The sequence below is a fragment of the Siphateles boraxobius genome, unplaced genomic scaffold, assembly GCF_051911475.1.
Source record: "Siphateles boraxobius isolate OS27281-9 unplaced genomic scaffold, OSU_SipBor_1 7, whole genome shotgun sequence".
Classification (NCBI taxonomy): domain Eukaryota; kingdom Metazoa; phylum Chordata; class Actinopteri; order Cypriniformes; family Leuciscidae; genus Siphateles; species Siphateles boraxobius.
This window is the reverse complement of record NW_027509197.1, coordinates 22176300-22196606: the sequence shown is the minus strand read 5'-3', so window position 1 is coordinate 22196606 and position 20307 is coordinate 22176300. Positions and strand designations below refer to the sequence as shown.

Sequence of the window (20307 nt, the reverse complement as noted above, 5' to 3'; positions counted from 1 at the left end):
TTCAGCAACATCCTGTACGTCATTTCCGCAGATCGTTAGCATGATGTTGAACTAGAAAACTTGTTCTGTTCAAAAACAGGAGGAACATTTAAGGTTTGAGCTGTTTGTTTCTTATCGTTCAGCTTTTTACGCTGTTTGTTTTACTCGAGGTGTTAATATAACGGCATCTTTTTCAATTTACTGAATCTCGATAATCTAATATTAAACTGAAGTGAGCTGTACTGTCAGATTTTAGTTTTAGGTTTTAGTTAGATTCAGCGCATTTATTTCTTACTTTCAGATTATTATATAACGTAGTTGTGAATCTTAAAATTAGCTCACTTACAGTTGTTTATAAGCTATCTTTTAACATGATTCATTGTTGTTAATATGAAAACTTATATAAAAACAGCTTCTGGTTCTTTTAATGGTTTCTAGCTGGTCCAAACTAGTCATTTGTGGTTCTTAGCTTTCTGTATGTTTAGTTAGATGATTATCTTGGTCCAGCATAGCATGTTGTATCAGCAACAAATGGCCTCCCAGACAAACAAATTGAACGTTGTGAATTGTACTGATTTGAATGTCATTTAGGTAATATTGTCTAGTTAGCTAACATAGATTGATCATAGATTGAAATTGTGAGAATGACTGCTCGTGGGGGCATTAGTTACAAGGAGTAACAATCAACAATAAAATAATAATGAATATTAGTAAATCAGTAATTTATTGCATTAAAGATGTCATTGTTACAGCATAAAATGTGTTTATGAGTTTATAGCTGTCTTGAAGTTACATGAAAATAAGAAAGTAAAAATGTTTTTTCTCTGACAAATATAAAAAGTATTTTTATAAAAATACCCATTTATAAGATTTGCAGGTCAAGGCAAGTTAACATCTGTAAAGTGTCAGTTTTTGCTACCATTTCTCTAACAAATATAATAATAGAACTGTTGACATTTGGATGCACATACAGTTTTTGGATCATATGTTCAAATGATCTCTTTTTTTTCCTGTTCTTCCTCTTTTTACAGACCTACCTCGTAGTATCCCAAAGGCATCTACCTGAACTGACCCTTCCTATAATCCACTCCTGTTCTTCTTAAGTACACATTCTTTGTCTTGAAATACCTCCACCTCTCCTGCTTTTGCTGTCTCTCCATCGTTCCCTCCCTTCCATCATGACTGAGCCAGATCTGCTCACAGAGGTCCCTGCCTCTCTTAAACGTCTGGCCAAGCAAGTTGTCCGGGGTTTCTACGGCATTGAGCACGCTCTTGCGCTGGACGTATTGATCAGGAACCCCTGCGTACGTGAAGAGGACATGCTGGAGCTCCTCAAGTTCGACCGCAAGCAGCTGCGCTCAGTTTTGAACACACTCAAGGCTGACAAGTTTGTCAAATGCCGTATGCGCGTGGAGACAGCCCCTGACGGCAAGACGACTCGGCACAATTACTACTTCATTAACTACCGGCTGCTGGTTAATGTGGTCAAGTACAAGCTGGACCACATGCGCAGACGCATTGAGACGGATGAACGCGACTCGACTAACAGAGCCTCCTTCCGCTGCCCCTGTTGCACGAACACTTTCACTGACCTTGAGGCCAACCAGCTGTTTGACCCCATGACTGGTGAGTATGAGAGGTAAACTGCAGGACAGAGTTGGGTAGTGGGACATTAGCTGAATTATTGTATTTATTTGTGGTTTTCCTGTTGCTCGAATGTTGTAAACATGTAAGCCGAAGCTCTCCTTCTGGGATGTTTTATTAAAAGACTTAATTAATTTTGCATTAGGGTGGGACTTTATGATGGTACATACATGTACGGTATAGGAAAAACTACAGCTATATTAGGGGGCAGAACTGCGTAACTTTATTTGCATGTACACTACCATTCAAAAGTTTGGGTTCAGTATGATTTTTTTTTTTTAAGAAATTGTGTTGTTGTTTTTTAAATCAAGGATCAAAAGTGCCAGTAAAGAATAATTTCTATTTCAAATAACTGCTGTTCTTTTAACACTCTTCTATTCGTCACATTAATCCTAAATAATTTCTTGGTTCCCGCAAAGATATTAAGCAGCAGAGTGTTTAACATTGATAATAATGCAAAATGTTTCCTGAGCACCAAATTACCATATTAGAATGATTTCTGGAGGATCATGTGACACTGGAGAAAAATTCAGCTTTGCCATCAAAGGAATAAATTACATTTTAAATGTATATTAAAATATAAAACCAGTATTTTAAAATCTAATAGTATTTCACAATATTACAGTTTTTACTGCTTTTTTTATCAAATAAATGCAGCCTTTGTGAGCATTAAAAAAATAATATAATTTTCATGGAGCAAAAAATATTTTCTGAAATGTTTTAGGTGATGGGTAAGTGAGCAATAAGGAGTTATAATATATATTATTGTACAACAGTTGTGTGATCATAATGTTGAAATCAATTAGAAAAAGCTCTCCAATCAAGAAGAATGTTACTTGCGCTCACTGGAGTTTTCATGTAGACAATACCCTAATGTTTTAAGCTTATAATCTGTATTTTAATTGCGTAATTTAAGTGTGGTTTTGTAAGAAGAATCCTGCTTAAATTTCTTACTACCTATCTAATCTCAAAGCTGGGGATTGTGTATTTCATCTAGAAGATCCTAAACCCCCATGTATGTACATTAGAAATTGGAAAGATGTTTCTAATACAGGTCTGTGCTTGATCTCTGGTATCTTCTCTTAAAGGGTTAGTTCACCCAAAAATGAAAATTGTGTCATTAATTACACAATCTCATGTCGTTCCAAACCTGTAAGACCTTCGTTCATCTTCGGAACACAAATGAGATATTTTTGATGAAATCTGAGAGCTTTCTGAAAAGAGACAGTTACAACTTGCAAGGCCCAGAAAGGTGGTAAAAACCCTACTTTGTTAAAATAGTCCATGTAACTACAGTGGTTCAACCTTAATGTAATGAAGCGATGAGAATACTTTTTGTGTGCAAAAAACCCCCTAAAATAATGACTTTATTCAACAATCTCTTCTCCCCTATGTCATTCTCATACGCTGTTGACATAGTGTAAACTATGGGGGAGGGTGGGTTGCACACAAAAAGAATTCTCGTCACTTCATAATATTAAGGTTGAACCACTGTAGTTACATGGACTATTTTAACAATGTTTTTACTACCTTTCTGGGCCTTGAAAGTTGCAATGACGTTGCTGTCAATGGAGGGACAGAAAGCTCTCAGATTTCATCAAAAATATCTTCATTTGTGTTCCGAAGATGAACGAAGGTCTTACGGGTTCGGAACGACATGAGGGTGAGTAATTCATGTTTGGGTAAACTATCCCTTTAACGAGTCCTTAATTCAGTTAAGATGCTTGATCCACACAGTGGCAGAACTGTATGTAGACACATGATGGCAGCAGAGGTCAAAAGTTGTAATGCATTCAACACATTTGAATGAACCTCACTTGGAGACTGATGCTGAATTGCGTCAGATTGCAGACAGTAATAACAGACAGGAAAGAAAATGAAACTATTTTCATAGGTTTAAAAATATACAGTCTGTAATCTCATAGAGGCGGCTTTAAGGATTTGCATACCGCATTGACATCATCATCATGCCTTTCGGCTTCTTTTCATACTGTTTTACAATTCTGACTTCAACAGCTGCTGATTTATTTACTTAGTGAAGTACACACACACACACAAGTGCTGCTCCTGACGTGACTAGCGTTATAATGGTTTCAGAGATGGTGTGTTTGTGAAGCTTAGTGCACTACTAGTCATCCATGTTTAAGCTTTTATAATGGACTGAACCCAGAAAAACCAAAGTTTTTGTTTGGTGTTTTTGTGTGTGTGTTTATTGAGGTCCATTCCAGCAGTCTTGAGTCATGTATAATTCATCTAACCTGTGTGTTCAGAATGGAAATATATGAGAGCATATCTGAAACACTGAACAGACTCAACACCACTGAACACTAAAGACTCAGCAGGGTCTCAATAACATCTGACATACAGGGACTTACCTTCATGTTCTTCCAATGCGTTTTTTTATTTCTTTTTGATGCACATGAAAGTGTGTTTAAGTACATTTGTAAAATCTTTAAAGCTCCTGTCCGTAACTTTTTTGGGTCAAAAATTTTCAAAAATAAATTTGAGCAAGTACATAACCAGCCAGTGTTTAAAACGATCTGCTTGCCTTAGCTCGATTCAAAATGGTAAGCTTGTAATAATGTTTTTAATTCCTCTGTTGGAGGTGGAGATTTATAGCCTTTTCTCACATCACTTGATATAATTAAACTTATCAATGTGATGGCGGATCCAGAAAGGTTCAAAGGGCAATCAATCACCAGTGACAACTGGAGATTCACCCATTGTAAAATGCAAGAGACTTCGGAGTGGCTACAGAAAACATAGCATTCTAATTTTCCACTAGATATTTTCGTTTAGGCTGCATCTCATCAGCGGCTCAAGTTCAACATCGTGATGTCTGTCAGCCATTGCGATGGATGATGGCATCGTCTATCGGCCCAAACCTAAAAGAGATTTTGCAAAGTGTCTGGGGTATTGACTTGGGGAAATACTTAGGCCAAATGAAAAGACATTAATGTGGTTTCATAATTTAAAGGAATAGCTATTCTGGGTTATTTTCAAACATCAGTGTATATAAACAAACAGGAAATGTTTACAGTAATGGACTTACAGTGGAAGCCTGGCAGACAAGGAAACCAGAGGGCTTTAACAGAAATCTGCAGAAATATTAAAGCAAATCTTCAGTAATAAAATGTGTGTAATAGGAGTTAAAGAGACTGTTATGTGGTTGTCATAATATCTTTTTCTGGTATCCACACGCAGTTATCAAGCAGAAGTAATTAGGTTTACTTTAGCTGGTCATAATCAGTTTAACGTGCACTGTAAAATGATTCCATATTAAAAATTTTGTATTTTGTATTATTTCATATTTTAAATTAAATTACGTATTTTGTGTAGCCTATTGCCGGTGCAACCAGTGCAGTGATTCCTAAGAGCTGATAATTTTCAGTGAATCAACCATACAGAGTGATGACAAAATTTGGGAATCAGATGAAACATTTTGTATTGTCATTTAATGACAATATAAAATGTTTCATCTGATTCCCAAATTAATTAGTTATTTTTTTCAGTGCATCATAAACATAAAGGTCAACCACTGTAAGTGTTTTGTGGGAAAATAAGAGAATTTTGTTAAATTGTAATTAAGGCTGGGACGGTTACTGCAATACCGCGGTCACATGACGCCTACCGCAGGTCTGAGCTCGTCACCGTCTTCACCACAAAAAAGACATTGGCCCTCACATGTGTGCACGTTGTGTCTAATGACATGGATTCATTGATTCTAATGACATAAATTATGTCTAATGACATTGTGTCTTGCATGGATTCAAGGTTTTCTAAACAAAACTTATCCAACCTTTCGCGAGTTGGGGAGCGCAATGTTCCATGACACATAATAGCATTACATGCGTATTAGAGATGCGCGGATAGGCTATTATTTCATCCGCAACCACATCACAAAACTCATCATCCATCCGCACCAAAGTGTTTTTTGACCAATTTTCAAAACCGCACCCGCCTTCCATCCGCTGATTGTTTTAAGGTATATGGGCGCTGCTGCCGTGAGGCTAGAAAGCTCTTGGCTGTTCTAGAAAGGATACTGCTCCAATGCAGCAAAAATATTTAAAGGCTAAACTCCCTATTCGCTATGTTGTATCCCCAGAATTCCGATCGGCGCACAGGCACAAAAATAAATAAATAAATAAATAGCCTAAATAAAACGCACATCGGCAAACCTGACCTTACCTGACTAGGCTACTGTACAATTTTATAATTTCATTTTGAATTTTGTTTAAAAGTAGACATTTCATAGCCTGGGAAAACCCAGACAACTTCCGGCAAATTTAGATTTGCTCTGAAAGTTAGTCTGGCAAAGAGCTCATTCAAACCCATTTCCAATCCGTGGAAATCGAGGCACCAATCAGAAACGTTGTGGCGGGCTTTACACGATGACGACAGCGCTGGGATTTTGAAGCAGATTTTGTAGCTACATTACAAAGATGGATGCCGCCGTCGAACATCACTCTTCTAAACTATCGCGTCTGTTTTAAGCGATATGAACGTTTCCTTTTTGTTAAAAACCGAGCAAAGAACAACACTCGGAGAAGTTTCTCCACCGCTCTGCATACATCATCTCCTTCATCGCTCTGATTGGTTTTAGGTCTATCCGCGACATCCGTTGGTGACGCCCCTCTGGAAATGATTTGTCTATGACGCTTTGCCAGACCCTAACTCAGTTACAACTGAGAATGGTCTGGTTTTAACCAGGCTAGACATTTCAAGCTTTCTATTTATTTCTCATGTCTGTGAGGCAAGAAGCCTATACGCTGAGTTTCGGTTAATTTATGAGACGAGCTCCAGTTCACGGGGGTTTATTTAAAGCGGTTTACCGCTATACCGCAGGAATTTCTTGCTTTTCAACCGCGGTTAGAAAAATCTAAACCGTCCCTGCCTTAATTTGTAATGTGTAATCCATTTCAATGTTCTTCTAAACTGAGCAATTTTGTCTATTCTATTCTGTTAGGCAATCTTAGTGACTATATATTTATTTATAAAATATATATTATATCAGCCTTCAGCCACCCTTTCTGAGATATCAGTACTGGTCTTAAAGAGAAAAAAAAAACATGTATTAGTGGCCACGCTGCTTGCTATGCTTCCATTGTAAGTGTATTTATGAAGTTGAAATTAATATCAACAGCATATCACAGATGATGTACAAAGAACATTTTACCCATATTCCTTTAATATGAACTTTAACTTTCTCTTCTGCCTGTCTCTCTCCCTGACTTCATGTCATTCTTTCATGTGTGTGAGCTCTACCTGCATTTGTATGTTATTGCATAGGGGATACGAAAAGCATCTTGTACCCGATAGACAGGAGGAACTCTTCTGTATAGAAAGCATGTGTTTCAGAGAGTGATGGATACATGAGAGGAATGGACAGGAATAAGAGAGAGAGTTGGAGGGCTGAGAGCAGTGACAGGTGAGTGATTAGTGTTTGAGGAATAGTAGAAAGGCAGGTAAAGACCGCGTGGTAGTGGTGGCACGTGTTCACCCTCACCTCTGCTGAGCGCAAACTGGCAGTCATAGAGGCAAAGCTGTTGCTAGGATACACATCAGGAGGATTGGCAAGGATAGAGCAGAAGAACGGAACGGCCAACGATACCTAACCCTGTGTACCCTGCCATTATACACATACTTGTTTCCCATGTTCTCTTCTGGACCAGTATACTTGAAAGGATTTTATAAATATATGAGTTTCATGATACACAGTGTTGTTTCTCCTCCGAGTAGGCTTAAACCAGGATGTTTTGGAATTGGCTGTTTTCACCCTGTGCTGCCTTTTTATGCTTAGGTGGTTTAGCTGTGTCTTAGAACAGTAGAGTGTATTGATCTGATTGGTCAAGCGCATCCAGGTCCCCCTCCTTGAGCAAAACAAATTGAACTATGAAAATCTCTTTGATTGGCGATGTGTTAGGGGAGATAAGGAGATCTGACAGGGTCAGGCTTGCACAGGTATAAGGCACTCGCTTATCCTATCTCGGCATGTCCTCACTCTGTCTCATTTCTGTTATCTCCCTGTAGTCGTCCTTCCTTTCTGAGTCGCACATGTGCTTATAGCAGGGCCGTAACCACACAATTTTCAGAAGTTAAACAATTTGTGAATTTCAATTTCTGATTCGTATTACGTTAGGCATCTGCTATTTCATCCTATCAATAATTGGCAAAAGCGCAATGCAGTCTTTTTTTCTTTGTTGCTGTCAGAAAGCAATCTCATTTCCAGTCTCCAAGTAGGGCTGGGAATAGAGTTTGATACTTTTTAGGCATCGACCAAATTGCCTTGATACCATCAAGTATCAAATAATCTCTTGTTGTTCGGTACCAAATTTCGATATCTAAGGGGTTAGTCTCGTCAACATCAGTGAGACAATAAGCACGCAGCATGATTGGCTGTGGCGAGGCATCAAAGAAAAACCGAGCTGCAATCTTCCAGTCTCTCTCTTGAATCCAGTATGGAAGTGACTTAAACTGCAATCCCATAGACCCATATATATATATATATATATATATATATAACTCATCCGTTTAAATTATATTAAACCTTGAAGTACAGGTGGATTGCCGCTGCTGTTACCACTAGCCGTTTGGCTGCTGTCTCAGTCTGTTAGCCGTCACATCACCTCAGCTAATCCCGCCTTTTTGCCCATTTAGGTTATCCGAGAATGACATGCGGTGACAGGTAATATGTAATGTAATCTTGTTAAAAGGGATTTCATAAAATTGGTATCAAAAAAAGTATCGTTCAGAAACCGGTGTCAAAGTCAAGGTATCGGTATCAATATCATTAAAAATCATAAATTTTGTTTCTATAGTTCGGAAGTGTATGTTGACCAATAGAAGGAGACCAGGAAATTAAAAGATGTACTTCACAACAGAGATCTTTATTCAGTGAGCACTTTATTTAAAAATACATGCTATGCAACCTTGAACCTAGTACAGATAATTTTGTTTATTTAGAATTATTGAACTTGCAAAATTGCATAAAATTAGTTGTTCAAATTATTTTATTCAGCAAGGAAGGAATTAAAATGATTAAGAGGGACATTTCGATTTTAAATAAATGCTTTTATTCTAAAATTTACATTCATCAAAGAATCTTGAAAATATATCCGTTTTTACAAAAATATTAAGCAGCATATCTGTTTCAACATTGATAGTAAGAATGGTGTTTCTTAAAGCAACACCAAGGAACTTTTCCTCTGCGGTCCCCCTACAGGTTGGAAGCGTAATTGTCCATTACCACTGTCGTAAATAATTTAGCCTACCGCAGCATACTGTCGCACGCGCACGCTCGCTGTTTATCCAGCACCGGCTTTGGAATCAACAATGGCCACAGACAAAGTAGAGTATTATGCATGATTTTATGAAAGTATGATGTATTGCGACATCACAAACGAGCAATTGTAGCAATTGAAACGCTTGCCGTAAAGCAAGTCAAATTAGTAGTTTTCTTATGTCTCATTAGAACTACAGAAATACGACCCGATCAATCTTACATGGCGTGGATCATATAAAGGACTGCAAAGCTGTGGTATAAGTGCATTTCAACATGTCACGACTTGATGAACCACTGAAACGATCTGGAAAGAATGTTCTTATAAATCTGAATTTAGAAATTAGATCTGAACCCAATATATTTATTAAATAGAAATCTTTTATAACAATATAAATGTCTTCAATGTCACTTTTGATTAATTTAATGCATGCTTGAACAGGGCTTGACATTAACTTTTTGAGGCACTTGTCCTTCGGACAAGTAAATTTATGTTTCACTTGTCCATGCACAAAAGTCACTTGTCCGGGTAAAGATTTATAATTTTATCTAGGGCTGCACGATTTGGGGAAAATGTCATATTCCTATTATTGAGATCAATATTGCGGTTGTGATATGCGATTGCGATATAATAAACAAATGGTTTCATGAGTCAACTTGTTTGGTTCTAAACCAAATGCACACACAGATTAGTGATAATTCTGAAATTAGCAATAACAACTAAATGATTGATAACACCTATAATGATCAATAAGCCATTGATGTTTGGATAAAAATGAACTGTCTAACAGGTAGGACATATACAGAAATTGAATAAAGTTATCAAACAGTCTGCGCAGCATAAATTATAAATTATATATAGACTACTCCTTATTAAAGCTACACAAGTTCTTTAGTCAAGAGCAGTGAGTAATTTTCTCTGTTCCCTTTGTTCTTTCATTAACTTTACTGACAGAACACTTTATTGGTAGCTGGCCCTTTAAGAGCAGCCGCTGTGGACAGAGACGCGGATCTCACACGCGCCTCATTCTCTCATGAGTCACAACTCTTTATGTCCATCATAAGACTGCTCTTGTGTTATGAAGATACTCAACAAATGACATTTTGGCTTAATTGTGTGTGTTGATGTTCGTTCAAGCGCGAAAGAGAACTGTATTCTGGCGCGCGGTCTGTGCATGCGCATCATACTGGTGCGCGTCTTTCTGCGAGTCACATTCAGGACATTCACAGGCCATTCACATTCAGGACATGTCTTCGTTTCAAATCTGTAAAATTAAATCTGTAAAATAGACGTAACGAGTGGCACATAACGTGAAGTAACATGGCATTTTATTTTGTTTGAAATTTAACTTGTCCGGTCGGACAACTAATTTTCTCTTCTACTTGTCCTACAAAAAATCCACTTGTCCCGGACAAGCGGACAAGCCTTAATGTCGAGCCCTGCTTGAATAAAAGTATTAATTTATCTTTTTTTATGTTAATCTTACCAAAAAAATCAAAAAATCATGGCATATTAGAACGATTTGTGGAGGATCTTGTGCCTGATGATCATACCTACCAAATTGTATGCCGATATGTCAAATTGTTTAAAATATATTGCAATTTATTACAAAATTTAAAATGGCGGCCTAATGGTTCATCCGAATCTGTAAAAATCTGTATGCTTGGTTCTGGAATACTCATCCATTTTTGTAAGAATTGGAGAAAAATTTGAAGGAGGAGTAGTGAAAAAATGGAATACTGTACTTTTCAAAATGGGCAATACTGTAATGAGCAGCGTCTTAATGTAAGATTTTGAATGTAGTCAGCATGAAGAAAGGTTTTGCATAAATATAGACACTGCTTATCCAGTGCAAATTGCTGATGATCATTCCAGATGTTCTGATAAACTAATCCTTTCTGGATGGGGTTTAAGTACTGTCTATAGATCTTAACTTATATTGAATCCAGAACATTTCTTTATATACAGTTCTTCAAAGAAGAAAACTGTATTTTTATTTTAATTATTATTATTGCTTTATCTCTGCTGTAATTGGAATCAATGTGGTACATTTGTCACTATTGGACAGCCAAAACTTTATCCTCTCTCAAATGCTGAATTGATGCTGTATTCATCTTTTAAGGGATGATCACAAAGTCCTTTTGTTCTTTGGCTTAGACAAATGAACAAAGCGCCGTCCTGCTTTCAAAAGAGCTCTGAATCACTGGTGAGAGTGCTATGTAATTTAAGCCAGACTTATTCATATCTCATAGATAATACAAAAACTATCAACACAAAGACACCAGCCCACTTCTCACCGACAGAAGCCTTAATGTATGCCTACACGCTAACAGCGCTGCGCCATCATGTTCCTTTAGATCACTGCGACAATGTGCGCATGTGCTGGCCTGATGCACACTTTGCCTAAAAACAAAGATGACAACCGGAGTGTGTGCATATGTCATATTACTAATTGTCCAGGGCTTTGGATTTAATATCTCTACAGATTACTGTTGGCGGGGAAGCCTCCAATGACATGGGAAGGAAAACAGATACCTTTTATTTTATATACTAGTATTTTATTTATTACTATTTTAGTATAACTTCCCTTTATCTGCAGCTGTTGGTCAGTGATTATTTTGCTTCCCTCCATTTAACATGCAATAAATAATGAAACACTTTCCTAGCATTAAGATTTTTTTGAAAGGTATTGTGAATTTATTCCAGTGATCCTCTATCTCTTTTCTATTCTTCTTGTCTGACTAACGTGCCAGTGGGTGGGGCCAAAGATGTGATGTAGAAGTAGGTTGATCTGATACTGCAAAGGTGATCTTTCGTCACACTATTACGTCATAATGTGACAAAATCCGAAACAAGTCTTTTTTTTTGTTGAGCTTTCGTTTTAATAAAAACGTTTTTTAAACTAATGAGGAAGTTTTGATTTCTGAAACTTACAGGATGTTTTCAAAGGCGGTGAGTTCGAAAAAGGCCGGGTAGAGAGAAACGAGCGAGTGAGTCAGGCTGGTGCGTTTGTGTACAGTTGTTCTTGCGTTCCTTTAAAAAGTGCAGAAACGGAGCCTCCCTTGTCTGTCTTTCTTCAGACGTTACAGTACTCAATATTCTAAGTGCAAACCGAGACCAGAGCCACAACTACGCAGTCCAGAGATCGATTTGTGTTTATTTTGGTCCAGACCAACATAACCAAGTTAACCGAACTACAAGTGTGAACACACCCTAAATGTTGAACTTATGTTAACTTGAGCACTGTGTTTTTAGAATCCCTTTGTTATGTGAAAGACACTGAAAAAGCGAGTGCAGCGGTCAAACTCGTCAAGCTAGTGCATGTTTACATAGGAAAAACAATGTAAAGGCACTGCTGTGGAATGCATTCAAAACAAATGGTCCTGAATACATCTGCTGTTTTAAGCGCTCATTCATTCACTACATGATGTTTGCAAGGGTTTTTAAAAATGCGTCTTGATATCGCCTCATCTTTATTTAGACATTTAAAATGCAGCCTGTTATCTCTGCATTCTTTATCGCTTGTGCTTTTTCATTCCTTTTCTGTGTGAGGACATGCAGACAGACTGACTGACCAGGAGGGCTGCGGTAAAATGTTCCCTGCGCTCAGGGCTTGTCAATATTTCCTCTGGAGCTCTGTCAAATGTGATGAAGACTTTGTTTTTTTTTATCTTCCCTTCACCTGAATGTTATTTCTTTTCTTTTTAACAGCCTCTCTCTCTTTGTGCTCATCAAATTGTTTTCTTTTTTGCCCTCCACTCCTGTATTGACAGAGAAGACATCTGTAGTAAAAGGGCCTAGCTGGAGGTGATTGTTTTTCAGTAGCGCTTTCACAGATTTTGTTGTCAACTTTCCAGCAAAGCTTTTTAAATGGAAATTGCGGTGAATCGTTTACTCGTTCGATTCCCCTCAAGGCCAGAAAATCGGAAGCCTTCATGCACTCAGCACAACAACATGAGATTATTTCAGCGTAAAATACATATTGCTGGTGTGTGTGTGTTTGTGATATCAAAGTATGAACATGAGTAGAATGACATTATAAGTAAAAAGCTACAATTAAAAGTAGCTCACGATATCAGCACCATCTGTGACTGACCATTAAATGCTAAATGCACACATTTGTAAAATATATCAAGGCGTGTATTGTATATTCAGCGAGTAATCGGTGTACACCACACAGTCATACACCGGGCCCTGCTGTGTGTGTTCTTATCAGAAGGCTGTAAATAACTTCAGCAGCAGATGGCAAACCAGACCAGATTCGCTTGCTGTGGAACCGCTAGTGAATGCTGGGGCTGGAGCTATGTGTGTGTTTGTGTATGTTTGTCCTTGTGTCTGTGATTGTTCTTCGTCTTTCAATAATATTAGATAGTCAGCAGGGTTTGGCTCCATCCTCTAGATGGCATTGAATTGTAAATGTAATTAGGCCACAACCTTTTACTCTTAATATATATGCATTTCTCATTTTGTCCGATGCAAAGCGGAGGGTGGTTGCCTGAGCGAAGTTTATTTAAATCGTTTAATGCAGAGCTAGCCGTGGATTATCCCGCAATACCATAGTCATTTGCCAGCATTGACAACTTAAATCTGTTATTAATGTTTGCAGCGCAATATTTGACTGGAAGGGTAAAATTGACGGTAATTTTCATCAGTTACGGCTCGTTAGATCTAGGATTCTGCAAGCTTTGAATCAGACACTGAGATAAAGTAGTGAGTAAGATTACATTTATTTTAATTAATTATACATAGAGAGAGAGACTTGTATCTGCATCTGTTCAGCATCTCTCTCTATTAACAACGAAGCTGTGAGTTTAATTACTTCAAAACAATTATGTAACCCCCTCTTTGGTGAGAAATATAATGTAGAGATTCAGTAGCGAAGCTATTTTATTACTAAAAGTCACAGGGCAGCGTTGATAAGTTTCTATGCTCTTAAATGTTTCTGTGTGCACAGCACGATCTCCGCTCTGTGTGTGTGTGCGCTTCAATGAAAACAACGCATTAATATAGAACAGTGATTAAACTAACTAGGAACTAAATGGTTTTACTGCACACCTTCCAGCCAATCAGAATTGAGTATTCAGACAGACCATGGTAAACACTATAAATAACTTTGCAACTACATGCCAATTAGCTCTCAGAGTATTACTTTACTGTTAATAGAGTTAGGGTTAGTAAAATAAGTTGAAATGTACTTGCAAAGTTACTTGTAGTTAGTAGAATGTCTAAAGTGGACCATCAAAATAAAGTGTTACCTTACTGTGTTTTAAAATATTCAAATAAATTCAGCTTTGGTGAGCATAAGAGACTTATTTCAAGCATTAAAAAAAAATAATAATTCCAACTATAGTATATTTGAACTATATTGTATTTGTAAAATATTTTATTTTATTTTAGACTCAATTGTCAGTATTGACCCATTCAAGTATACACATATTGTCAATTATAATGGGAACGGTCTTGTTTAGCCAGACTGTTTTGTTGGTTTGAAAACTTTGTATGGCGAAGTTGAAACAGAAACAGTGCATCATCCCTCGGCGTTAACCACCACAACGACCCCATCCACGATGTTAGGTGCCTTTGGGTAACTCAGTTTAGAAGTAGGAGCCTAGAAAATCTTTTCCTGTCAAGCGGCTCCAAATCTCCAGTTCCCTTTTAACCAGGGGCTCCAAATTCTAGGATTCCACGTCCCCTTTTCCCACAGAAATGGTGCCAATTGCAGACCAAGGAGATACCCCCCTTGCCACTGACATTAGTGGTCCTTGGTTTGAGTCCAGCAGGTTTGATAGGCTGGAACTGGAAGGATGGGGGCCAGATTGTGCACTGGCTCCAGCTCCGCAATTGGAACCATTTCTGAAAAGGGGATGTGGAATCCTAGAATTTGGAGCCCCTGGCTAACAGGGAACTGGAAATTTGGAGCCGCTTGACAGGAAAAGATTTTCTAGGCTCCTACTTCTAAACTGAGTTACCCAGAGGAACCAAACATCGTGGATGGGGTAGTTGTGGTGGTTAACACTCATGGATGATGAACACTGTTACTGTTTCAACACTTGATATTTTGTATTTAAGACTTTTTCCTCTCAAACACAGGAACATTCCGTTGTACCTTCTGTCAAACAGAAGTAGAGGAAGACGAATCGGCTGTGCCAAAGAAAGATGCCCGCACTCTGGTGGCACGATTTAATGAGCAGATTGAGCCCATCTATGTATTGTTACGAGAGACGGAGAACATCAACTTATCTCATGACCTTCTGGAGCCCGAACCGTCAGAAATCCCAGCCCTGAAACAGAGGTCAGCACAGAGTTCAGTGGCCAGTTATATGCAGAAGACTTTTGTTATAGTTAACTAAAACTATTTGAATGATTTCTTTATTGTTATTTGAAATAAATCTAAAATAAAATATAAATATTAGATGAAAAATAGAAATGTTGCATTGACAACTAACTGAAATAAAATAAGTTGAAGTACTAAAAACTAAAACTGAAAAAAATTATGCTAAATAGAAATATTAAGCATACTAAAACATCCCAAAAATAGACCATTTTATTTTGAACCGAATAGAAGAGACTTCATTATCATCTGCTTTGATGCATTTTTCAACTTACAGTGGATACTAATTTCAAAAAAATGTCATAAACGGTGCCCAATATACACTCACCTAAAGGATTATTAGGAAAACCGGTTCCATTTTCATAAATGCAATTATCTAATCAACCAATCACATGGCAGTTGCTTCAATGCATTTAGGGGTGTTGTCCTGGTCAAGACAATCTCCTGAACTCCAAACTGAATGTCAGAACGGGAAAGAAAGGTGATTTAAGCAATTTTGAGCGTGGCATGGTTGTTGGTGCCAGACGGGCCTGTGTGAGTATTTCACAATCTGCTCAGTTACTGGGATTTTCACGCACAACCATTTCTAGGGTTTACAAAGAATGGTGTGAAAAGGGAAAAACATCCAGTATGCGCCTATGCGGCAGGCCTGTGGGCGAAAATGCCTTGTTGATGCTAGAGGTCAGAGGAGAATAGGCCGACTGATTCAAGCTGATAGAAGAGCAACTTTGACTGAAATAACCACTCGTTAAAACGGAGGTATGCAGCAAAGCATTTGTGAAGCCACAACACGCACAACCTTGAAGCGGATGGGCTACAACAGCAGAAGACCCCACCGGGTACCACTCATCTCCACTACAAATAGGGAAAAGAGGCTACAATTTGCAAGAGCTCACCAAAATTGGACAGTTGAAGACTGGAAAAAAAATGTTGCCTGGTCTGATGAGTCTCGATTTCTGTTGAGACATTCAGATGGTAGAGTCAGAATTTGGCGTAAACAGAATGAGAACATGGATCCATCATGCCTTGTTACCATGTTACCACTGTGCAGGCTGGTGGTGCTGGTGTAATGGTGTGGGGGATGTTTTCTTGGCACACTTTAGGCCCCTTAGTGCCAATTGGGCATCGTTTAAATGCCTCTGCCTACCTGAGCATTGTTTCTGACCATGTCCATCCCTTTATGGCCACCATGTACCCATCCTCTGATGGCTACTTCCATCAGGATAATGCACCATTTCACAAAGCTCGATTCATTTCAAATTGGTTTCTTGAACATGACAATGAGTTCACTGTACTAAAATGGCCCCCACAGTCACCAGATCTCAACCCAATAGCGCATCTTTGGTATGTGATGGAACGGGAGTTTCGTGCCCTGGATGTGCATCCCACAAATCTCCGTCAACTGCGAGATGCTATCCTATCAATATGGGCCAACATTTCTAAAGAATGCTTTCAGCACCTTGTTGAACCAATGCCACGTAGAATTAAGGCAGTTCTGAAGGCGAAAGGGGGTCAAACACAATATTAGTATGGTGTTCCTAATAATCCTTTAGGTGAGTAAGTCAGGTTTATGTTATATCAACATAACTCTTTAGTAATCACCTTTGCTATTTTTCACAGTCGGGAGCGGGCCGCCCAGTCTGCAGCAGCAGCTGCAGGGGCTGATCGAGAAACATGGAAAACCAAAGGCTCGTCGTATGACCTCTACACGCAGAATGTGGTCATCAGCATGGAAGACCAGGAGTCTCAGCCTGGTCAGACCGCTGAAGGCAAAGTCCCCAAAGAGAGGCCCGTATGGCTGACGGAAAGCACAGTGCAGGGGGCGTACAGCGATACGGATGCTCTGAAGAACTGTGAGTCACATTAAATATATTGTATCATTATGAAAGCATTCTTTCTGGTGCATACATATTAACACTGTTTTTATGAATTTCATGATTTTCCTGCTTATTTTTTGTTCATATTCCTCGTTGGTCTGAATACCTAGTCAAACTTGGTATAAGGGTGAGGGCTTAATTTGGTTGAAAGGGATATTTCACGTTATTGTCACTCTAAACATCTTAGATTTTCTGTGTAACACAAAAAGAGATATAGTGGAGTATCCAAGCTGCTCTTTTAATACAATGACTGCCCAATAGAGGTCTGTTTGGGATGAGTTTGTGTTACACCATGTCTACAGCAGACACGAGCAGCGCAAGGCAACATGACAAAAGCAAATAGAACCCATTATAATCAGTGATGCTGTCTACACGGACACGACAAATTCCCAAATGTAAACTGATGCCCCTTTCTATTTCTGATGTACTCCGAGCTTGCGCTACTTCTGACATGTAGGGCAAATAGATTTGCAACAGTCTGCTTTATCACGTCCAGTGTAGACAGACTCAAGCTGTTGCTGCGCGGCTTGACATGACAACTGTCAAGTCTTCAATAGCCATAAAATAGCTTTCTGTGAGAAATATACAGATTTAAAGTTGTTGTTCTCTAAGTCTTGACTTCCAACCACTCAAATCATGATATGATCAAAAATATACATTTTGCATATTTAACACCATTAAAGAAGGCTGAAAAGAAACCCAATGTAAACTTCAATTATTCTTGGAATTGTAATCATTAATAGGTTTGAATGTATGGAAGTGTGAGTGGAATTTGAGAACTAGGATGGAAGGAAAGATTGTCATCATAAAATAACTTAAATTATGGCCTGTTCCTTATATAAAGCTATAGTATGGCTTTAGAAAAGAAAGAATTGCACATTTGTGGTTAAAAAATGTGGAAAGTAAAAAAAAAAGAAAGAAAAAAGATTGCATCTGAATTTGCTGTGGGTTTTTTATTCTTCTTTTTCCTCAAATTTTTTCACACTAGCTGGCGAGGACCCTATAGAAAGCCAGGAGGGCATGGCTGGAAGAGGAGCCGCACAGGATGAGAATGAGGAGGTAATGCAGGCTTTACTCATTCATGAGAAGAGGAGCGGAGTCGGTCCAGGAGGTGCCGTCGTCTCCAGACCGACCGTTCCAGTGGCCAACGCCAGCGACTCTGACAGCGATACCAGCGAATCGGATGAGGACTCTTTACCCCAGGCTCCAACCCACATGGCGCACAATGCTACAGCTCTGCGGCCAGGAAAACAAGAGGATGAAGACGAAGATGATGATGAGTTTGAGGAGGTCGGGGATGACCCTGTGGTTATGGTAGGGGGAAGACCCTTCTCTTACAGGGAAGTAAGCCAGAGACCCGACCTGGTGGAACAGATGAGCGCCCAGGAGAAAGAGGCGTACATTGAGATGGGCCAGAATCTCTTCCAGGATATGTACTACTGAGTTCATCATGTTTGTCTGCATAACATTGTTCTTTCTGCATCTCGCTTATGCCCTTTTTTCACAGGATGCAGTTTGCACACTTTGTCTCCTTTGCACACTTGATCTCAAACGGTGTTGTGCGGCGTGCCAGAGCTGAGAAATGTAGTGTTATACCCTTTGACCATTCTTTTTAGTCAACCCTCTGTCATATTCATATACAAAACTTCTCTGGTGCCAGTTATACTGCAGTATTACGGTTGTAAACAAGAGTATCATACATTGGCAAACACATTGTGGTCTCGCCATTTTCAGAGACTTTCAAACAAATAAGTGTTGCTGCAGTAACCTCTAGGACGGTTTTACTCAAAAGAAAACCGAAGGTTTCTGAGGCTTTTCTGATATGATTGACTTTTGAATGACAGAAAGTCACAGACTTTGTTTTGCTCAAAGCTACAGAGACATTTCCGGATCTTCTTGCTTTTGTGTTGTTTTCCATGGCTTTTTTCCCCCAACAGTATTTAGCAGGATTTGCAGTTTGAAAGACAAGCGATTGTTTGGCGACTGTCTGCCTTGATGTGATATTAAATGGAGGTTTGAGGAGATATGTTTGTTAAGAGTGATTGCTTTCCTTTCACAGCAGAAATTAGCACTTTTTTTTCTCTGATTTCTGCCTCGGTAGACATTACTTACTTCAGTTTGTTTATCCGTAAATGGATAAATGTATGGTTTTTTCCAAGTTTGTTGAAAGTTTGTTTATAGTAATAAAAAGCTGTGTAAGAACGTCAGTTTGTTCATGAATCTGTGTGTGCATACACGCAACAACCTCAACCCCAAAGATGAATATGAATGAAAAGATGATCTTCATAAACTACAATCCTGCTGTTATATTACATTTTACTGTGTTTATTTTGTCTAGAACAGCAGGTGGTTTTTTCATTGACTGTTTCCGATTTTTTTTTTAATTGACCTCTTATGTGTGATCATGTAATTGAATTGGGAACAGAGTCTCCGGGGATGTGCTTTGGTGCAGCTGCATGAGATGATGCTCGGATGAGACGATGCGGGAGATAAAATCTGTGGTGCGTAGATGCGCAGCCAGACAGAAAACTGTCAGTGCTGCTGTCGCATCATATTACAGGTGCAGCACTGTGGAGTCAACTATGGGTATCTGCAGATCAGAGCAGAAGGTGTGTCTAAATGTAGGGGGCCGGTCTAAAGGTTATGAACTGGAAGTTATGGGTTTCAAAATCTAATTTAGTCTTTGAAATAAAATGTTTTTGAAACCTGAAGAAGAAAAAGAATGTCATGATAGAAAGTGAATGACAAATATTTGAGCTTCTGCACTATTTCGAGGTAACTAGTCAAGTATAAACAATTTTGTGACATTTACCGGCGGTTATAAAAGGTCAGATGCTGTTGTCTCCATTGAATCATTCTCAATTCCTACTGGAAAACATTTTCCCTCTGTTTGTTTTATTACATTTTAACTGGGTTCACGCAGCTCGAGTTCTGCAAGGCATGTTTTTTTCTGCGCCTTTTCACTTAATATGTTATACTGATTATATAGTTTGATTAAATTAAATAAAGAAAAATGTCAATGCTGTCACAGCCACACACAAAAAAAACCCCAAAACACATATTTTCATTATTATTTAAATTTAGTTGTATTTAATAGAGAGAGAAAAAGATAGATCATTTTATGCTCCTTGGTGTCAATTACTCAACCAACAAATAATATTTCCAGAATACCAGGGAACAAAAACATGGTTTGTGA

General features: G+C 38.5%; 1 protein-coding gene across 1 annotated transcript; it reads left to right on the top strand.

The window, feature by feature from the left end:
- The first annotated feature begins 6 nt into the window (after positions 1-6).
- On the top strand, positions 7-19318 carry gtf2e1 (general transcription factor IIE, polypeptide 1, alpha). The gene is made up of 5 exons (XM_077217128.1): positions 7-93; positions 1011-1605; positions 14994-15195; positions 16855-17087; positions 18100-19318. The coding sequence occupies exons 2-5, from the start codon at positions 1158-1160 to the stop codon at positions 18552-18554; spliced, it is 1338 nt and encodes a 445-aa protein (XP_077073243.1). The 5' UTR covers positions 7-93; positions 1011-1157; the 3' UTR covers positions 18555-19318.
- Positions 19319-20307: the final 989 nt, after the last annotated feature.

What these genes read in the sequence shown, in the direction of transcription:
- gtf2e1 (XM_077217128.1), top strand. Translation starts at nt 1,158, where the DNA reads ATGACTGAGCCAGATCTGCTCACAGAGGTCCCTGCCTCTCTTAAACGT. An exon ending in ATCCCAGCCCTGAAACAGAG is followed by an intron (nt 15,196 to 16,854) that starts GTCAGCACAGAG and finishes TATTTTTCACAG; the next exon opens with TCGGGAGCGGGCCGCCCAGT. An exon ending in TACGGATGCTCTGAAGAACT is followed by an intron (nt 17,088 to 18,099) that starts GTGAGTCACATT and finishes TTTTCACACTAG; the next exon opens with CTGGCGAGGACCCTATAGAA.